The sequence below is a fragment of the Schistocerca piceifrons genome, chromosome X (genome assembly GCF_021461385.2).
Source record: "Schistocerca piceifrons isolate TAMUIC-IGC-003096 chromosome X, iqSchPice1.1, whole genome shotgun sequence".
Classification (NCBI taxonomy): Eukaryota; Metazoa; Arthropoda; class Insecta; order Orthoptera; family Acrididae; genus Schistocerca; species Schistocerca piceifrons.
This window is the reverse complement of record NC_060149.1, coordinates 120,830,174-120,852,319: the sequence shown is the minus strand read 5'-3', so window position 1 is coordinate 120,852,319 and position 22,146 is coordinate 120,830,174. Positions and strand designations below refer to the sequence as shown.

At 42.5% G+C, this 22,146-nt stretch overlaps 1 protein-coding gene across 1 annotated transcript in view; it reads left to right on the top strand.

Annotated features, from left to right (window-relative positions):
• LOC124722110 overlaps window positions 1–22,146 on the top strand; it is a 127,035-nt gene that overhangs the window by 15,320 nt on the left and 89,569 nt on the right. The window contains exon 2 of the mRNA XM_047247312.1: window positions 20,331–20,439. Within this exon, the coding sequence (XP_047103268.1) occupies window positions 20,331–20,439 (109 nt within the window). The remainder of the gene's footprint in view (window positions 1–20,330; window positions 20,440–22,146) is intronic.

The window sequence follows — 22,146 nt, the reverse complement described above, 5'->3', positions numbered from 1 at the left end:
TCTCCTTTTGGTTTGTTCGCCCCTTTTCAGTTTTTTTAGGTTCTCACAATATTGTTGTGCTTCTCACAATATTGTTGTGCATTGATTATCTCCTCCTGAGACAGAAATTTGACCAAAATTATGCCTTTTCACTTCCAAAACGCTGAGACCATGATTTTTTTGCCTGCAGTTGTGATTTTGAATTTTTTGGCAGATAATGTATTGGTGTGCTGACACTGCGACAACCGTCTTCTTGTCTCAGGTGTGTAGTAAACCACCCATGTTTCATCTTCAGTCACAGTAGAGCTCAGAAAATTCTCACGTTTCAATTCAAGTCGCTCAAGAAACTCACGGGCGCTATTGATCTGATTTTTCTTCTGCTGCTGCCACCTCTTTTGGGACCCATCTTGTGCACACAGTTTCTGATATCCCAGAATGTCTGTCAGTGTCTTGTATAAGAAAGTTCTGGTGAACTGTGGAAACACTGCAGAAATTTTATACACTGTAAATTGGTGGTCTTCACGAACAGTGTCTTCGATTTTTTACATCAACTCATCGGTCAAAATTGTAGGTCTTCCACTTGTCTGTTCATCGTGTACATTTGTTCTGACCCCACTAACCACCCTATATCACTTAAACACACTCATTCTGCTAATTACACCTTCACCATAAACTTTTGATTTGCAAAAAAAAAAAAAAAAAAAAAAGTAAGTTCAGTAGATGTTATTCCTTTCGGGAGTAGGAAGTGTATCGTGGCACATGGCTCACACTTGGCAGGATTTCATATTGACGTCTTTCATGCTACTGGTTATTGCAACATGAGTTTATGTACTATTGTGTTCCTGCAATGCTTCTTTCTGGCCATGGGATCCCTTCTACCATACACTGTAGGCAATCCTCAAAAAACACAAAACCACAACCTGTTATGATCACAGTACACTTACTTTCTGAATGTGTCTCATATCATCTGTGTACTGGAAAAAAAAAACATTGAGGGTATTTGGATTGCTGACTCACAAGCTGCTTCTTCAGATGCCTCCATGAACACGTTGGATACCACTGGTGATACCATTGGTGTGCCAGTGTTCCTTACGATGGTATGGAGTGGAATCCCTTCTTTAGGACTTCAGGTAATGCTTAATGTTTCGGAGCTGCAGCAACTTGTGGATGAAGTCTTTTCACTCTTTTCGTGTATAATGTTCTAGAGAAGTTATGTTGGGTTCCTCTACACACAGTTGGTTGGATCATCATCTACTTTCTTATAGGCATTATCCTCTAATAGGCTGTACTTTTTTCTTGCGTTCTTGAAGTGGTAGCAAGACTGTAGAATTTCCTTTTTCTGTGGTGACTGTCTCAGAATCTTCTATGAGGTGTTTCAGCACATTCTTCATCTCCTTGGAGACATTTGGCTTTGGCAGAATGACCCTTGTGAGTTTATAGTATGTTTCATGCCACATTTTCTCCGCTGCGTTCTATGAAACAACAAGGGCACCTTCTTCAACCATACTGCTAAAAATCAGGCATGGGTAGGGTCATCAGCATTGGGGCAGAATTTAGTGCTTTTCAGAGTACAGATAAGTATGCTTTCTAACAGAAGATGATCAGCCATTAGAACTGCCTGGAAATGTCGAAATAACACACTGTTTGCATGGTGGCACCTGGCTAAATATCTGAGAACATTTCAGAATCATCATATGCCAGGAAAGACAAGACATGTTTATCATTCTATTTGTTTTTAAAATTTGGGCACTCACAGTTGTGTTTAATCTGAAAGTAACATGTTTTACACTACATTCACTGCAAATGCACGAGTTTCACATTTTTCGCCACAATATATGTATCATCAGTGCCATAGATTTCAATAAATGTATTAACAGACACTTAATTTCAGTCTAAAGTTGATCATATACATCATCTGATAGAATAAAGCAAATTATTCCCTTACTATCTCACTGAATTGTACATTTTCTTTGTAATGTATTTATTTTTTACGCTTCTATTTACACAGTTCACATAAAATAGCATCTGACACAGGCAGAATGAGGAGTGGTATCTGAGGTGATTAGAGATATAATAATCTATAACCCTTTTGTCTTAGAGCTGTTTATGGAACCTAAAATAGTGTAAATTACTTAGGCCTCAGGATTGGGGAACCTGTAAATGATTTCAGTAGACAAACTAATACTAGAAGAAAGTCACAATAGTTATTTATCACCAATAGGTAGAGCATCTGCACGTAATATAGTATACACATTTCCTGATTCTTGGCCTGTAAGATTTTTGTCTGAAGTTAATTCCAAAACTCTCGTAAAAAATTTAAACAGTTAATAAACTTGTATGTTGTACTTTGGAGCTTTAGCTCAGTAAATCACATTTATACTTTGGTACCAGATTATTATACCAGTGCCATCAGTTGCTTTGTAATTATGGTCTGCTCATCATATGTGGACATTAACCTTGGTTTTCTGCTGATTGGTGCAATTGCAAGCATGTAGATTATCTCCTCGAGCTTCCTTTCATTTAGGTAAAAACACACACACACACACACACACACACACACACACACACACACACACACACACACACACACCACAGAAACCCTGTACTAAATGAGCATCAAAATGTTCCACATGCAACAGATACATGCCTGGCACATGATTTACTGGTCGGAAGGAGGCACTGGCAAACTGCCTTTTATTAGGAGCTTGTTGCGAGGACTGAATGGGTATGATTCTGAGTATTTATTATTATTACTCATCATTTCATGGTGGGCACCATATGGCCAGGTGACTGCACCTAATTAATGTCTTTTTTATGCATCATAATTGTTTGTTGTTTCCTTTACATTCTTTGACTTGAAAGCTATATCCTGAGCTTTCTTGACCTTGATATTATCTGGTGTAATAATCATTTGTAAGTTGATACACTGTGTTTGTTATCCACCTACATTTTAATGTTACATCAGTGTTACTTCACCTAATCCATATTCACACCAACACAGGATCTCTGCTGTAATTTCAGTCTACAAGCAGTTTTTATTTCATCTTTGACTTAGCAAAACTCTGTTGCCATGTACATAGAAAGTACTTGAGACAACCTTAAAGAGTGGTCTTGTTTGTCTCTTTCTTTCTTCATATAACAGCCCTCACGAGTTCAGCATTCGTTTGCTGGATATGGCTTGCCATGCCTGGGGTTCCTGAGCTGGGTCTGGTAAGTGCTGCCACTCATCTGTCGCTTAAGCTCTGGACATTGTTTTGTGACCACTGTATGGTGCAGCAGTGGAACATTGTGTGCTACAGGAAATCGGGCTCTTGGCTTGACCACCCGAATCGTCAGGATGGTAAAAGCTTCTGTAAAAAAGTCCCCAGTCTCAAGGTGTGTTGTGTGCCAATGAGATACATGACTGGTGAGGTGAACAGTCATTAGCAGGCAAACTCTTAGAGAAACTGCCGCACTTCAGTTGCATAAGGCATACTCAGGCTTGCAGGGCTCTGCCTGGGTAGGCCCTTAGTTCTCTAGCTACTCTTGGGACTGAAAAAAACCGCAAACTTAAACTCTTCAACTCCCAATGGAATGGGTGTACCATTGGTGAGTAGCAACAGCCAATCTGACAAGATGGCTCATGTAGCCAGTCCTCCTTACACAGAAATTAACTCCACAACTTTTGTTTCTTGTAACAGAATGCATACTGCTAGTTAGACTGTGTTTTTAATAGTTAAGAGGAAAGAAGGCAGTTTTAAGAAGTGGCATCTTTTTGCATCCAAAAAGGTTAAGAGGGCATTGCTGGCACCGTAAAGCCTGTGAAACGCTTACACAGTCGAACACTATTGCTTGAAACTGCTAGTTCCCAACAAGCAACAAATCTCTGGAAAACTAAACTCCTCTGCAGCTCCACATCTTGAACTGCAACAAAGGTGTTGTGTCCAGCAGTGATTGGTAGATATTCCCAAAGAGGAATTAAAAACTGACTCAGCCCAGGAAGCTGTGCAAAATATAATAAAATGGGTGGACAGCGACCTGGCCAAGTCAGACTGATGTATACTTACTTTTAACAGCACAAAACTTCCAGAGCATGTGAAGGCAGGTTTCCTTTGCAGAAGCATGTGGTTTTATGTCCCCCCACTACTCTTTCCACTTGTAGGGTAAGGCCAATCATAAAGGAATTGATTGTTCATCTGCCCCATGTGGGGGACATAAAACCACATGCTTATGCAAAGGAAACCTGCCTTCACATGCTCTGGAAGTTTTGTGCTGTTAAAAGTAAGTATACATCAGTCTGACTTGGCCAGGCCGCTGTCCACCCATTTTATTATATTTTGCACAACTTCCTGGGCTGAAGGCACCAGGAGTCCACCCTCTCTGGAGTAGGGGCAGCAGTACCTTCCTTGAAGAACAAAAAATGCAGAAGCTGAAAACTATGAGGTGTATCCCATATAGTGAGGCCACAAAGATCTATAAAGGCCATGCAGCCTCCCGCACTCACTACACCTTTCATTTCAGCCCTTAAGAAGCCTCTTCTGACAGCTGATGCTTATACATAAATGGATGTTGCAAGTGTTTTCACTAACACCTGTGTTTACCAGTGCATTTGCAAAGCTGCAGGTACTTCAGAACCCTGGCCCCCCCAAAGACAGAGTATAGTAAACAGTTCATCACTGCCTCTACTGTTTCTGCAGTAGTTTCTGCCAAGCCTGTCCAATGAAATAAAGCAAATGGGAAGCCAAAACAAGTAGCAAACCATCAGACTGTGTCGACGTCGTTCAATCTGACGGTTGTAATCAGTCTCCTTTGGGGATAATGGAAAGTGAAGTCTGCCCAGGGCAACTTTATTGCCCCATAACTGAACTTCCACCCATTGCAGGTTCCCCACCCCATTGGAGAGTCAGGGTGAAGGTCCAGGCCCCTAATCAATGGCTCCCATACTGCGGTGGAATATGAATGGGTTCAGCACGCATGTGGATGAATGGGAACTCCTAGCCTAGGCTTACCCCCTGTGCTTGTGTTTACAAGATGCACATTTTAAAGCCACTGATGCCCCGGTGCTATGGGACTATGCCCTCCATTGCAAGGATGTCCTAACTTTCCTTGGTTACTGACCTACAGTCAGTAGTCATTGAAGTTCCTGTGAGTCAGAGGATTACTATCTGCTCACCGTATTTACCTCCACAGAGTGCAATAGACTCTGAGGCTCTCAAAGGCCATCTAGACAAACAGCCCTGCCCATTTCTCCTACTGTGAAACTTCAATGCCCATGATGTGTTATGGGGCTCGAACTCAACTTGTCCTAGGGGTCAAGTTTTGGAGAACCTCATGTCACAGGAGCTGCTACTGGGCCATACTATGCCATTGACCTCTCTTTTAGCTCTCCAGCCCTTGCAGACTGTGTTCGGTGGGAAGCAAATGCCTTTTGTTCCAGTGACCATTTTCCACTGTGGATCCACGTACTGTATGGAGCATTACCTGAAGGGAAGCCACCAAAATAGACAATCAGCAGAGCTAACTGGATGCTGTTCAGCCTGCTGGCTGTGTGTGAAAACCAAGGCAGTGTCCAGGAATGGGTGAACATCATGGCATGAGCAGTCCACCATGCTGCTGCCTTATCCATCCCAAAGTCATCAGATCATCTTAGGAGGCAACCTTGGTGGACCAATGAATGCTGCTCAGCAATCTGGATCAGATGTGCGGTACTATGACGGTTTAAATACCACCCAACACGAGACAACTTCACAGCTTTTTGAGTCATGAGAGCCAAGGTTTGATACATTATTAAGGGGGGCAAGAAAAGGGCATTGCAAGTGTTCCTGGATTCTATCAACCATTCTACTTGTTCTACAAAAGTATGGGAAGCCACCAGGAGGATTTCCAGTAAACAGAGTTGTTTACCAGTAGCAGCAGTGCTGTAAAAGGTGTGTCTCCAGGCAACACCTGGAGACATCACTCAGGTGATTGCAGAGCATTTTGCAATGACTACTGCCAGTGCCAGCCAGGCTCCAGCATTCTGCCGCGACTGTGCAACTTCAGATGCAACAATTCTGATGAGTCTTACAACTGCCCTTTCTCCGAGAGTCTGAAAGGAAATCCTTTTTTCCTGTTTAATTTTATACGGCAGACATGTCACTTTCCCAATTCACTGAGAGAGGCAATATACCTCTCTTCAAACCAGGAAAGAACCGAACTTATCCCAGTAGTTACTAGAACATCGCCTTAATGAGCAGTGTAGGAAAGACCCTGGAACAAATGGTTAACAGTCATTTAGTGTGAAGGTCAGAGGTCAGGCAACACCTTAGCCACTCTCAGTGTGGATTCAAGAGATTTTGATTCACTGTTAACATCCTGACCCTGCTGGAGTTGGCTATACAGCAGTCTTTCCTACGTAACCATCACTGTATTGGAGTATTCTTTGACATCAGCAAGGCATGTGACACTATTTGGAGACACAGTACGGTATTCTATGGAAGCTCCACGAATGGGGCTTTCATGACCATTTCCTCATTTTCACACCACCCTTCCTATCTAAATCGTTTTTTAGGTCCCGAGTTAGTTTTGTGCAGGGGAATGGTGTTCCTCAGGGCAGTATTTTAAGTATAACCTTCTACAGTAAGGAGTCCTGTGCAGTGTTCCGTATTTGTGGATGATCATGCAGTTTTCCATTCCTCGTCCAGTGTTAGAACAGTGACTCATCAGTTGCAACTTACAAGGCAGAGGTTAGAGGAGCGGGCTGCACAGGATTTCAGTTTTCTGCATATAAGAGTCTGTGTGTGAGTGCATTTTAATTGTCTCATTGAATTTTTAATGTGTCTGACTTTTTTTTTCCCATATGACTCAAAACTCTCGTGATTACCACACCTGAAAGACCTAGAAGCCAGAACCCAGAAGGCACTGAACATCTGAAAGTGCCTTTGCCACATGTCTTAGGGAACAGACAGGGCGCGTCTGCTCCAGTTTTATAGTGCTTTCATGTGATTGCAGCTAGACTATGGGTCCCCAGTATATGGATCAGTGAGGCCTTCTTATCTGAAGATTACTGCCACTATCACCAAAGGGGAATTAGACTGGCCACAGGTGCTTATAGGACCAGCCCTTACCCAGTCTCTGTGCTGAGACTGGGGAACTGCCACTCACCATCTGGCGGCAGCTCCTCATGGTGTGTCAGGCATGCAAGTTCCTCGTTGTTCAGAATTCAGCTGTGTACCATAGTGTAGCTTGTCCATATCATACAGCTACTTCGATGCTCCGCAAGCCACCGTGTGGTATATGATACCCTGTACCACTATTTGTCTTTCCCCTCCTGTTCCACTCACAAATAGAGCAAGATAAAACTGACTGTCTATACACCTCTGTTGCTTGTCCATATCATACAGCTACTTCGATGCTCCGCAAGCCACCGTGTGGTATATGATACCCTGTACCACTATTTGTCTTTCCCCTCCTGTTCCACTCGCAAATAGAGCAAGATAAAACTGACTGTCTATACACCTCTGCATGAGCCCTAATTTCTCATATCTTATCTTTGTGGTTCTTATGTGAGATGTAGGTTGACAGCAGTAGAATCATTCATCAGTCAGCTCCAAATGCCGTTGCTGTAAATTTTTTTGATAATGTTTCTCGAAAAGAACATCGCCTTCCCTCCATTTGAGTTCCCGAAGCATCTCCATAATATTCTCATGTTGTTCGAACCTACCAGTAACAAATCTAGCAGCCCACCTCTGAATTGCTTTGATGTCTTCCTTCAATTCGACCTGGTACAGATTCCAAACACTCAAGCAGTACTCAAGAATAGGTCGCACCAGTGTCCTATATGCAATCTCCGTTACAGGTGAACTGTTTACTAAAATTCTCCCAGTAAACTGAAGCTGACCATTTGCCTTCCCTACCACAGTTTTCAGATGCTCATTCCACCTCATATCGCTTTGCAACATTATGCCCAGATATTTAAACAACTTGACTGTGTCAAACAGGACACTAGTAATACTGTATCCAAACGTTTCAGGTTTGTTCTTCCTATTCGTCCACATTAACTTACATTTTTTCACGTTTAGGGGTAGCTGCCATTTATCACACTAACTGGAAATTTTGTCTAAGTCATCTTGTATCTTCCTACAGTCTCTCAGCTTCAACACCTTACCGTACACCACGGCATCATTAGCAAACAACCACAGATTGCTGCTCACACGGTCTGCCAAGTCATTTACATCCCCCCAGGGGGCATGCTGTTCTTTGGCGGGTTCGTGGTTGGCTACCACGAGGCCCCAGCCTTTGCAGCATCTTTTCCCTTCCACGCTGAATGTCTATGCTCTTGCTGTTTTTTTTTTTTTTCCCTCCATGCCTTGGTGAACATGTCTGGGCTGGTTTTGGAAATGTATTCTGCATTTTCGGTAGTCAGTATCGGAATACTCTCCACTGTTCCTTTTTTCTTCCTTCTTTCACCTTTTTGTATCTTTCCTCCGCTTCGGCATTTGAGTTTCCTCTTTTTCTTCCTCCCTGGGCATTCCTGAAGGCTGGTCCATGCATCTGACATGGAACAAGTGACTGGGTAATGTGTAATTCCCAGCCCCAAGTTGACACGTAGGGTTTGCACATCCCCCCTGGTACAAACCAGGCCCAGGGAGGGGTGATTGGCTGAGCTGCTGCCTTCCCAAATTGCCGATTGGTCCCTCTGTTAGGTGTTCGGGAGGTGTGATCTGAGGTGTGAACAATCACCTAAGTCAGGTTTGCCCTCTTCTGTAGGGGGTCCCCAATTGGAAGGAGCTCACCATCAGAGCCACTGGCAATCATCGGAGATTTTCTTGCAATGAGCCAATCATCTTCTCAGTCAGCAGCTATGGAACGTAAATGGAATGAGGCTAACGATTCAAAGACCCTCCCAGCTGCACCGAGGTTTCTCATGGTTTCACGTACTGAAGGTGGTCAGTCCGTCACAGCCGTAAATCTGTTTATTATTCAGAAAGGTGTTGATGCAATTGCTGGTCTGTGAAATCTTGCTCTTGTTTACGCAATGGCAGTTTACTTTTGGAGACTGCTTCTGATTCTCAAGCACAACTGCTTGCAGCTTCGCTTCTCCATGCCTATCCTGTTTGTGTCTAGGCTCATTGAATACTGAGTTCTTCCCATGGTGTTAATTAAACTAGACTGCTCAATGGTCTGACTGAGGCAAAAATCCAAATGTACCTCTCTGATCAAGGTGTCATTGCCGTCCAGTGGATGATGAAAAAAAGTAGGTGTCTCCTTAGTGCCCACACACACTCTTTCTCACTTTTGATCAAGTGGATCTTCTGTCAAAGATCAAGGAAGGTTATGAAGTTATCACAGCCAGACCATATATTCTAATAGTGAATTTGCCCATTATCATGGATAGCCTCCCCGTCTCCTTCAGCTGTGCTGCAAGCCACCAAACTCTCACCCCATGGGGCAGAGTCACCAGCTACACATCTGGCAGGCTGGAAAGGACAGGAGGAATACTCCCTTGAAGACTTCATACGTCCCTCCAGCCAACCAACACCTGAGTCTTCCTCTACCAGCTGGAAAGATTTGAAGATGCCAAACAAAGGCAAACGGTCTTCTCCTTCACCAGTTCAAAGATCTTCTTCGATGGTGCCGCCATGTTATGCCCTCGCCCAGCCAACCTCTGTGTCACCGGTGTGCACCGCGAACCGTTTTTCTGCCCTGGACTCTGCAGGCCTGCAGCAGAAGAATGCCGATGCTTCTGTAGACCTTATGGAGCAGGAGCCTCCTGCCTCTGTATCCTGTAGCAGCGAGTCTTTGAAGGCTGGCATTCGGCAGCTGCCGATGTGGTGCCCCTTCATTTTTTCTTCATCATGACTGTCCTCCAATGGGATGGTCGTGGCCTTCGATCCGACAAAGAGGATTCATGGCTGCTCTTAGAATCGCAGCGTCCACTTTTTCTCTGCCTTCAGGAAACAAAATTGCATCCTCACGACTGCTTTGAGCTCTCGCATTTCTTCCTGATCCATGTTGACATTCCCCCGAGGTTAGCATTCCATCTAATGGGGAAGTCATGCTGCTCATACAGGATGGCATTCATTGTCAGCCCATCTCCCTGACTACCTGTCTTCAAACTGTTGCAGTTCACCTTTTCCTTCCTCACTTGACCTTTTCCCTTTGTACCATTTACACCCCTCCGTCATACAATGTCACCAGGGCAGACTTCCTCCTGCTTATTGGGCAGCTACCTCGCTCCTTTCTGCTGCTCGGTGATTTTAATGCCCACCATACCCATTGGGGTTCTCCCAGAACCTCTTCGAGAGGTGTCCTCTTTACTGATATTCTTAATCAACTTAACCTCTTCTGCTTTAACACAGGAGCACCTAGGTTCCTTTCAGACTCCACACATACCTATTCCCATTTGGACCAATCCTTCTGCACTGACCTGCTTGCCCATTGTCTCGAGTGGTCCGCTCTCTCTGACACATACACAAGCGACATTTCCCATGTGCCATCCATTTGCTGATTCCTATCCCACTTCCGTGCCCACCCAGGTGGCAGCTTACTAAGGCCGACTGGAGGCTTCATGCCTCCCTGGCAACCTTTGAAGAACAACATTTCCCCAGTTGTGATGACTAGGTGGAATATCTTACAAAGGTTATCCTTACTGCCACAGAATGTTCCATTCCTCTCTACCACGCTGTGTCCTGGTCCCTTGGTGAACTGAGGCATGTTGCGACGCAATGCTATCAGCATTTTTAAACATTGTCCTACAATGGCAAACGGCATTCATTATTAACAGATGCATGCACAGTGTTGCTGCGTTCTTCTGGATAGCAAAACAGCTAGCTGGATTTCATTCACTAGTTCTTTTAACAGTTCCACACATTCCTCTTGTGTGGGCCAACCTCTGATGGTTCTCTGGGTCTAAGATCCATTCCTCATTTTCCGTCCTGGCAGTAGCAGACGATGTCACCGTGGACCCTATTGCTGTCTCCAACACCTTGGGCAGCCATTTTGCGAAAATCTCGAGCTCTTCACACTGTCAACCCGCCTTCCTCCATCGGAAACGAGCAGAGGAGGCTCAGGCGATACCCTTCTCTTCTCAGAATTGTGAGTGCTACAATGTCCAATGTCGCCTTTACTATGAGGGAGGTAGATCAAGCTCTCAGTTCCTCCTGACCTCCTCCCCAGGGCCAGACGCTCTCCACATTCAGATGTTGCAGCACCTTTCTCTTGTGGGCAAGCACTTTCTGCTTAATATGTACAACCGCATCTGAGCAGAGGGAACGTTTCCCAGACACCAGCATGAAGTCACTCTCGTACACATACCTAAGCCCGGTAAGAACAAATACCTTCCTTCTAGCTACCGCCCCAATTCTCTCACGAGCTGTGTTTGCAAGGTGTTGGAACATATGATTCATACCCGGCTGTTATGGTGGCTCCAGTCTTGCAATTTACTAACCACTGCACAGTGTGGATTGTGAGTGTGGCGTTCTGCAGTTGACCATCTCATCACTTTGTCCACACATGTCATAAATGGTTTTCTATGGAAATCCCAGGCTGTGGCTGTGGTTTTTGATTTGGAGAAGGCCTATGACACCTGCTGGAGGACTAGCATCCTCCGTACTCTGTACGCATTGGGCTTCCGTGGCCGCCTGCCCATTTCCTTGAGGAATTTTAAAAAGACTAAGTTTTCAAGGTACGTGTGGGTTCTGCCTTGTCAGGCACCTTTATACAGGAAAACGGTGTGCCTCAGGGTTCCGTCCTGAGAGTCATCTTCTTTGCTATCGCCATTAACCCTATAATGGCCAGTCTCCTGCCAGGCATCTCTGACTCATTTTAACTTGGTTGCATATTGGGCACTGTCTCCTCAGCCATCGCCATCTGTTAAGTGGTGCTCCCCCACCACTTTGTGCTTACTGTTACCAGCTTTTCACTGTCTGCCATTTCCTGACGGAATGCTCTTTCTTTAACTGCTTATGTTCCCATTTGTGTTTGTCATCTGAGTTATCGGCCGTTTTAGCAAACAATGTATTGGCTGTCAGCCGCGTTTTTCTTTTTATCCATTGTATCAAAAAGGCGAAGGCCATTTAATTTTTAGTTCTGAATCTCCGTTTCTCTATGGCATATTTTTTTAGACCTTTCTCCACGTCCCTGTTTTTCGCTGTGTTCTCTTCCATTGATTGGGATTGAAGAGTAGTCATTTTTAACTTCTCTCTTTGTCTTTGTTTTCTATAATTTGATGTGGACGCATATTACCCTAGTTGTTTTTGTGCCCTAAAATGAAACGAAACAAAACAAATCATTTATGTATATAGAGAATGACAGTGGTCCTATCACACTTCCTTGGGGCACTCCTGACGATATCCTTGTCTCTGATGAACACTCGCTGTCAAGGACAACATTCTGGGTTCTATTATTTAAGAGGTTCTCAAGCAGCAAGGCCGTTTGGGATCTGTGTGCAGTGATTGCTGAAGCCACATGATGTGGAGCATGTACAACCCCAACTCCAGGGTTTTTTCTGCCTGCCAGCTTGGTTACTGTGGATACCAAGAGTAATGTTAGATTTATCGCAATACAGGAGAGGCTGCACTCCTTTGTTTGTTTTGAACACATTATTTTATGACAACCTAGACACCCATCTCCAGCTACGAAAACTGCTGGGTGCTGGGCACAAGGGGAACTGCGGGGAATGAAAGAGCAGATGTAGCAGCCAAGGAGGTATGTCACAATCCTCAGTTAGTTCAGTGTGCCATCCACTTGCATGCTGTCACCTTGCTGTTGAGGTACAGAGTCGCGTCAATGGGAAGAAGAGTAGCTGGAAGTGAGTAGCTGTGTCTCTGAAAATCCACAATGTGGTCGTGGTCTGCCGCCTTCCAGCCGTGTAGTCAGGATGTGGTCCTCCTTACTAGTCTTCGCATAAGCCACAGCCCTATGATGTGTGGCTTCTTGCTCCAACGAGACGACCCTCCAACATGTGGTGCTTGTGGTGTACAGATCACAGTGCTCCACATTTTACTAGACTGTGTTTTATTCTGGGGTCAAGGGGCGGCAGGTCACTTGCTGACAGATTTACTGTCTATTTTAGGTGACAATCAAATTGTACAACTTTTAAACTTCTGTAAATTGTCCAACTTGTTGCCTAAAATTTTAGAGCTATGTTTGTAATGTGTTATCAGGGTAGCTGGCTCATCCATGTTTTTTGCAAGTGGTTAGCCAGCCACATATTGCTGTTAATTTATTGTAGTTTTCCTCTTGTCCTCTTCAGTTTTACTTAATAGTTGTAGAACACCTGAAAAATTTTAATGCTGTCTTCCATGATGTGAGCTGCTGTGATTGTGCAGGTGATCATGGGTGTGTGTGAATATGATTTTATCTCAGATTGATCTTTATCAATTTTCTTGCATTTTCTTGCTTCTCACCATATTCATTTCTTTTGTAAATCCTCATCGTCAGTTTTGAAAAGCTTTGTCACTACTGCTGTGGAGGCTGAGTTGCCCTGTTGTTACGGTAGGCTGAGTTTGTGAGTTTGTGAAATGACTTCTGGTGCAGTACACCGCTAAAACAATTTCTCCCTGCCACAATTTCTCCCTGCCACTGTTACACAGCTACGCCCCAGGGTCAGTTAACAGGATAGGTGAATGAAGGTTCTACAACACTCTTAAGAAATTAGTAACGAAGTCACACAAATGAGTTGAAAGGTTTACTTATCTTTGTGATTTGTTGAATAATTAAGTCTGCAACACTGCATTAATATAACACAAAAAGGCCCTAAATGGCTAAATACAAATAATCATTGGTCAACTGCACAGTATATGTTGTTGTTGTTGTTGTTGTTGTTGTGGTCTTCAGTCCTGAGACTGGTTTGATGCAGCTCTTCATGCTACTCTATCCTGTGCAAGCTTCTTCATTTCCCAGTACCTACCGCAACCTACATCCTTCTGAATCTGCTTAGTGTATTCATCTCTTGGTCTCCCTGTACGATTTTTACCCTCCATGCTGCCCTCCAATACTAAATTGGTGATCCCTTGATGCCTCAGAACATGTCCTACCAACCGATCCCTTCTTCTGGTCAAGTTGTGCCACAAACTTCTCTTCTCCCCAATCCTATTCAATACTTCCTCATTAGTTATGTGATCTACCCATCTAATCTTCAGCATTCTTCTGTAGCACCACATTTCGAAAGCTTCTATTCTCTTCTTGTCCAAACTATTTATCGTCCATGTTTCACTTCCATACATGGCTACACTCCATACAAATACTTTCAGAAATGACTTCCTGACACTTAAATCTACACTTGATGTTAACAAATTTCTCTTCTTCAGAAACGCTTTCCTTGCCATTGCCAGTCTACCTTTTATATCCTCTCTACTTCGACCTTCATCAGTTATTTTGCTCCCCAAATAGCAAAACTCCTTTACTACTTTAAGTGACTAATTTCCTAATCTAATTCCCTCAACATCACCCGACTTAATTCGACTACATTCCATTATCCTCGTTTTGCTTTTGTTGATGTTCATCTTATATCCTCCTTTCAAGACACTGTCCATTCCATTCAACTGCTCTTCCAAGTCCTTTGCTGTCTCTGACAGAATTACAATGTCATCGGCGAACCTCAGAGTTTTTATTTCTTCTCCATGGATTTTAATACCTACTCCGAATTTTTCTTTTGTTTCCTTTACTGCTTGCTCAATATACAAATTGAATAACATCGGGGACAGGCTACAACCCTGTCTTACTCCCTTCCCAACCACTGCTTCCCTTTCATGCCCCTCGACTCTTATAACTGCCATCTGGTTTCTGTACAAATTGTAAATAGCCTTTCGCTCCCTGTATTTTATCCCTGCCACCTTTAGAATTTGAAAGAGAGTATTCCAGTCAACATTGTCAAAAGCTTTCTCTAAGTCTACAAATGCTAGAAACGTAGGTTTGCCTTTCCTTAATCTTTCTTCTAAGATAAGTCGTAAGGTCAGTATTGCCTCACGTGTTCCAGTATTTCTACGGAATCCAAACTGATCTTCCTTGAGGTTGGCTTCTACTAGTTTTTCCATTCATCTGTAAAGAATTCGTGTTAGTATTTTGCAGCTGTGGCGTATTAAACTGATTGTTCGGTAATTTTCACATCTGTCAACACCTGCTTTCTTTGGGATTGGAATTATTATATTCTTCTTGAAGTCTGAGGGTATTTCGCCTGTTTCATACATCTTGCTCACCAGATGGTAGAGTTTTGTCAGGACTGTCTCTCCCAAGGCCGTCAGTAGTTCCAATGGAATGTTGTCTACTCTGGGGGCCTTGTTTCGACTCAGGTCTTTCAGTGCTCTGTCAAACTCTTCACGCAGCATCGTATCTCCCATTTCATCTTCATCTACATCCTCTTCCATTTCCATAAGATTGTCCTCAAGTACATCGCCCTTGTATAGACCCTCTATATACTCCTTCCACCTTTCTGGTTTCCCTTCTTTGCTTAGAACTGGGTTTCCATCTGAGCTTTTGATGTTCATACAAGTGGTTCTCTTATCTCCAAAGGTCTCTTTAATTTTCCTGTAGGCAGTATATATCTTACCCCTAGTGAGATAAGCCTCTACATCCTTACATTTGTCCTCTAGCCATCCCTGCTTAGCCATTTTGCACTTCCTGTCAGTCTCATTTTTGAGACGTTTGTATTCCTTTTTGCCTGCTTCATTTACTGCATTTTTATATTTTCTCCTTTCATCAATTAAATTCAATATTTCTTCTGTTACCCAAGGATTTCTACTAACCCTCGTCTTTTTACCTACTTGATCCTCTGCTGCCTTCACTACTTCATCCCTCAAAGCTACCCATTCTTCTTCTACTGTATTTCTTTCCCCCATTCCTGTCAATTGTTCCCTTATGCTCTCCCTGAAACTCTGTACAACCTCTGGTTCTTTCAGTTTATCCAGGTCCCATCTCCTTAAATTCCCACCTTTTTGCAGTTTCTTCAGTTTTAATCTACAGGTCATAACCAATAGATTGTGGTCAGAGTCCACATCTGCCCCAGGAAAAGTCTTACAATTTAAAACCTGGTTCCTAAATCTCTGTCTTACCATTATATAATCTATCTGATACCTTTTAATATCTCCAGGGTTCTTCCATGTATATAACCTTCTTTCATGATTATTAAACCAAGTGTTAGCTATGATTAAGTTATGCTCTGTGCAAAATTCTACCAGGCGGCTTCCTATTTCATTTCTTAGCCCCAATCCATATTCACCTACTACATTTCCTTCTCTCCCTTTTCCTACACTCGAATTCCAGTCACCCATGACTATTAAATTTCCGTCTCCCTTCACTATCTGAATAATTTCTTTTATTTCATCATACATTTCTTCAATTTCTTCGTCATCTGCATAGCTAGTTGGCATATAAACTTGTACTACTGTAGTAGGTGTGGGCTTCATATCTATCTTGGCCACAATAATGCGTTCACTATGCTGTTTGTAGTAGCTTACCAGCATTCCTATTTTCCTATTCATTATTATACCTACTCCTGCACTACCCCTATTTGATTTTGTGTTTATAACCCTGTAGTCGCCTGACCAAAATTCTTGCTCCTCCTGCCACCGAACTTCACTAATTCCCACTATATCTAACTTTAACCTATCCATTTCCCTTTTTAAATTTTCTAACCTACCTGCCCGATTAAGGGATCTGACATTCCACGCTCCGATCCATAGAACGCCAGTTTTCTTTCTCCTGATAACGACATCCTCTTGAGTAGTCCCCACCCGGAGATCCGAATGGGGGACTATTTTACCTCCGGAATATTTTACCCAAGAGGACACCATCATCATTTAATTATACAGTAAAGCTGCATGCCCTCGGGAATATTACGGCCGTAGTTTCCCCTTGCTTTCAGCCGTTCGCAGTTCCAGCACAGCAAGGCCATTTTGGTTATTGTTACAAGGCCAGATCAGTCAATCATCCAGACTGTTGCCCTTGCAACTACTGAAAAGGCTGCTGCCCGTCTTCAGGAACCACACGTTTGTCTGGCCTCTCAACAGATACCCCTCCGTTGTGGTTGTACCTACGGTACGGCTATCTCTATTGCTGAGGCACGCAAGCCTCCCCACCAACGGCAAGATCCATGGCCCATGGGGGGCACAGTATATAGCAAATGCAATTTGCAACAACTATCTGCTCACTTCTAAGAGTTCACTAGATGACGCCCTGGACAATGATTAACCAAGTGGGTGAGAGCTGCTCTTCTGCCTTCCAAGTAGGCTTCTCTTTGTTGTTGTCTGGTCATTGGCAGATTGTACTTGGCCAGGGCAATTGGCTAAGGTGAAGTTGATATTTTCATTCTCAGCGTCACCCATGGCACTGGTGGAACTCGCGCAAATGGCGAGCCTCTATGACACTGGTACCAGCTCGCATCTTTTCACCTCTGGTGCTTTTGCCCTGGCTGTGACTGGTTCGGATGACACAGCAGTTTCTGTTGAATGCCCCTAACCCACCCCCCCCCCCAACACACACACACACACACACACACACACACACACACTCACTCACTCACTCACTCACTCACTCACTCACTCACTCACTCACCCTCCCTCCCTCCCTCCCTCCCTCCCCATAACCCTTCCATGCCCCACCCACCTTCATTGCTTAATCATAACATCATGCAACTGTTTACCTTTGTCCATAATCATCAGTCCAGGTACAGACTTTGCTTCAGACCTTTTGGCACAGAACCACTTGGACAAAATTCCATCAAACTGATGTAGTTTGTGCTTTTTCAAAGCTTTTTTGATTCATTGTCTTTTACTGCCACTGTCTGTGAGGCAAGCCTTTGAAATTGACTTTTATATATAGTGCAAGAGAAACTAAATATCTTACGTTTACAATACAACAAAAGTTTATCATTAATCAGATTAAGCAAGATGGGAATAGAAATAGGATTATGGAAGAATATAAAGTTGGTTCTTCAACAGTCTATATATATAGATGTCAAACTTTGGTTGTAATGTAAGCGTAAGATATTTGCGTTTTACTTCCACTTTGTTTTGAGAGGTGTTTGGTTGAGAAAACATTCCCACATCAATACACAGCATTACTGTAATTGTGATATAGAACAGCACTAATCATGGTTACGCTTTAAAACACTACTTTTTATTTATATTAATGCTTTTTAGTCACTATAGACAATTGGTGCAAGACAAAAGCTGCCTGACAGATGGCTGAAACAATTGTTGGCACTACACAACTTGAAATTCTTTACCATTGCCGAATGTAACTAAATTCTGCCAAACACATCCAAAATAGTCAGTATGTGTGAGCAATGCTGGATTATTGAACATGCTGGACTGTGTGATGCTGGGTTAATGGGCTTTTACTGTACCTTGGTATATTTTCCTTTTATCTGCACACAGCTTTATTAACTGCTCATATTCAGAACTGTTGGCATCTAGAAGGCAAGGAGGTTTGTTGTATGTGGGAGAGCAGATTCATAGACATTAGCATCCTTCATACAGAATTGATGGATATCATTTAATTTGAATGTGATGAAAGTAGAGGAATTGTGAGCAAAGTTTAAACTTGTGCAGCACACATTCAATGAGTATGTGCTGCATAAGGTTAACGATGGCAAAGGCACATGCTGGTTTAATAACAACATTTGGCAAGTGCTAAGGAAACAGAAATTATACCATTCTCAGTTCAAAAAGAATGCAGAAATGCTGACAGGCAAAAGTAGTTGATATCGGTATGTTTATGAGGACAGCTACCTGTATAACAACTCCATCATACAATAGTGAAAGATCATTCCAAGAACCCTAACAAATTCTGGTTCTATGTAAAACCACTAAGTGAATCGAAATTTCCTTTTCAGTCACTCATTGACAAGTCTGGAGTGGAAATAATAATCAGTAAAAGGAAAGCTAAAGTGTTAAATTTTGCACCTAATAAATAATTCGCATAGGAAGAATATACAGTATTACCATTCTCTGTCTGCCACACAGACGCTCAAATGGATGGTCTAACATCCCTGATGTTGAAAATGAGCTTAACCAGTTGAAAATGAATAACATGCCAGGTCCTTACAAAATACTATTTTGATGTTACAGAGAGTACTTTGTGGCATTGGACCCTTCCATAGTTTGCATTTATTGTGAATTTTGCATATTGTCAGTAGTCCCAAGCAAATGGAAAGAAAGATGCAGGTATGTTCATCTTGTATAAGGACTAAAAGAACAAAATAAGGAAGATTAGGGGTCATACAGTGTCATAAAAAATGTCATTTTTCCCCTTGCTACATTTGCAAGTGAAATACTGAAGAGAACAACCAGCAGTAGCACAAAGTAACCTCCACGATCCACTGTTCAGTGGCTTCCAGAATGTTAGTGTAAATATATCAAGGATGCTGTTGTCTTTCGAAAAGCTGGAAAGTGAATCCGTACTCCAAAGAGTAGGAAATCTTAACATGAGTTTTAATACCAGAAAAACGATAATGTACAGAAATAATTTAAAACACCATCTGCACAGGCCTTGAAGGCCTAACGGTACTGACAGCGGCCGCTGTGTCGTCCTCAGCCCTTAGGTGTCAACTGATGTGAGTATGGAGGGGCGTGTGGTCGGCACACCACTCTCCCGGCCGCTGTCAGTTTTTGTGAAACTTCCTGGCAGATTAAAACTGTGTGCCAGATCGAGACTTGAACTCGGGACCTATGCCTTTCACAGGCAAGTGCTCTGCCATCTGAGTTACCCAAACACGACCCACCCCCACAGCTTTAATTCCGCTAGTACCTCGTCTCCTACCTTGCAAACTGCACAGGACCTCTTCTGCAGACCTTGCAGAACAAGCACTTCCAGAAGAAAGGATATATAGTGTTTGGTCCTCAGCTGCATCCTCTCATATACACTATAGTCGAGGAAACCATCTGTTTCCTGGTTACAGCTACTAACTTCATGAATATTGATAGGTTAGAGACAGCTGTTAACACTTTACTTTACCTGAAGGTAATTAAGAAACTCGTACACTGCGTAAAATTTTCCTTTGAAATATTGTAGATTTCAAAGTGTAAAAATATACATAATCTTATGTAAAAAAAGATTATTCTTCATATGCAATAATTCACAAAGGAGCTACATTTAAATTTTTTGGTACGATTACAACTGAAAAAGCCAACTTATCGTCATGGGCTATTGGACAAAGATAATCTGTGCAAGTAATTATCCAGTCTCATGTGCATTCTTGCCATTGTCCCTTTCCCATTAACTTTAAGAATTTAAGTGTGTTCTAAAATTTTGGTAGATTAGTGACTACTGTTATCATTGTGTTTGCTAAATTTGTGGAAATGCGTTCTTGTTCCTGTATGAATTAACTTGACCTAAACACCAATTTTTTTCTCTCTTCCAAACTATAAAGCTAATCCAAAAATTTGTTACAGGAACTGAAGCTCTTCAGTGAAGTTCTGAAAACATCAGAACAGTACTGTTGTTCAGAAGGTCAAAAAGAAGTAAACCGCAAGAAGAACCGTTATAAGGATATACTGCCCTGTGAGTACTCTAAATAGTACAGTTTAGCCCTTCATGAGCTTAAGTATTTGGGATTGTATCAATAAAAGTGAGTCACTGGTTGAAACTTGCATTTTCTGAGTCACTGCTTAGTTGCATACCATTAAACATGTAGGTGTCAGCGTTATATAAGGCACAGACACAGTGGTGAGTCACCCCCTCCACCAGTTGAGCCATGACCCATGTTTGCAATTAATAAAGCCAAATGGGAATCACGAAATGAGATGTGGCTCACAGTTCCTTTAGCCACTTCAGTAAGTGTCTCAGTGCAGGATGGTGTGGAGCTGTACATTATGGCAAACTTTGTGATGGTGTTTCCTTCACAAAGAAGAAAGTGTTATAAAATACTTTACAGTTGTGGAACTAAAAATTTTAAAGAACTCCACTTAACCGGACTACAACTGCAGACCTCCATAGCATTTTGCACTGCCCAGTGTCATAGAATGCATGCTCATCACCGAGGAACAAATCATTTGTTGCCGATAATACTGTAATCAGTTATTTTTTGGTACAGAAACAATTACAGGGGCAATCATCTTCGGTCTGTGTAAGTCTTTGTTCTTTCTTCAGTGTCAGGTTTTCCTTTGCAACTGTGGTTTTCTGTCGTTCTCCTCGTGCACCATCAAGACATTAAGCTATCTGACCATCACTGACCTCTGCTCTTCAGTCATTCTTCGAAGGTTAACTTTAGCTCTGTGTTACTGAGAGCTACATTTGCAGATGATGGTCCTGCCTCATTAATGATATCTTCACAGCCACTGAAAAAGCCAGGGTTTATATAGTTCAGTTCTTGTCAGCTGAACACTTTATGGGAAAAATAAAATTGATCGTTCAATACTTTGTTACCTGATACACTAGCCAGAATTGGATTGTTTTCTGCATGCAACAGACCGAGGAATACTTCCTCTTATTCTTTTAGATGTATTGGTTTGTTGCCTGTTCATTTCACAGCTGCTTGTTTCTGTACTCTGGTTAAAATCTTCTTAATTATATGCCAAATTCAGTACGCAGTGACTCTCGTATTTTAGCCATAGCAATTGCTTTCTTGCTTTTCTGTTCTCATAGTTGTGTTTTGTTTAAAATTTCACTGTGGCATTTTTAAAGTTCCACAAAGGGCATTTCTTCATCATTGTAGGGCATAAACTACTGGCACTCTTCGAATCCCTCCAAGGTGAAATGTTGGATTGTTCACTTCGCCACTTGAGCATGCAGGTAAAAGCAATGGGCCAAGTCATGTACCTACTGTCCAAAGACAGAGCACACCAAAGAGGGGAAGTTGTTATTGATACCAAAGAAATGTTTTGGTTCTGCCAAACAGAGAATCTGTTTTCCAGTGAACATTGCCTTGTAAGGCATGCCTCAACTTTATTGATACTATCCATTAACAAAAGATATTTGTCACCCTCGCCAGTGTTGGTGTATGCTTGTGAAATTGATTACTATATTGTTGTTGTTTTCGTGTTGAAATATATTATTTGAAATTAAATAATGGCACTGAATACTTACAGTGAATAGAAAAGTGTTATGTGTAGCTGTTCAGATGATTATAGTTGGCTACAAATATTTGCTAATGACCATTGTTCATGACATTTGAAACTTGAAAGTTACTGGTTGCAGACTCCTTTTGCAGGCTACGCTTAGCCAGTTTTACATGTGAGAGGTGACACACACATACTGTGAACTTGGGTT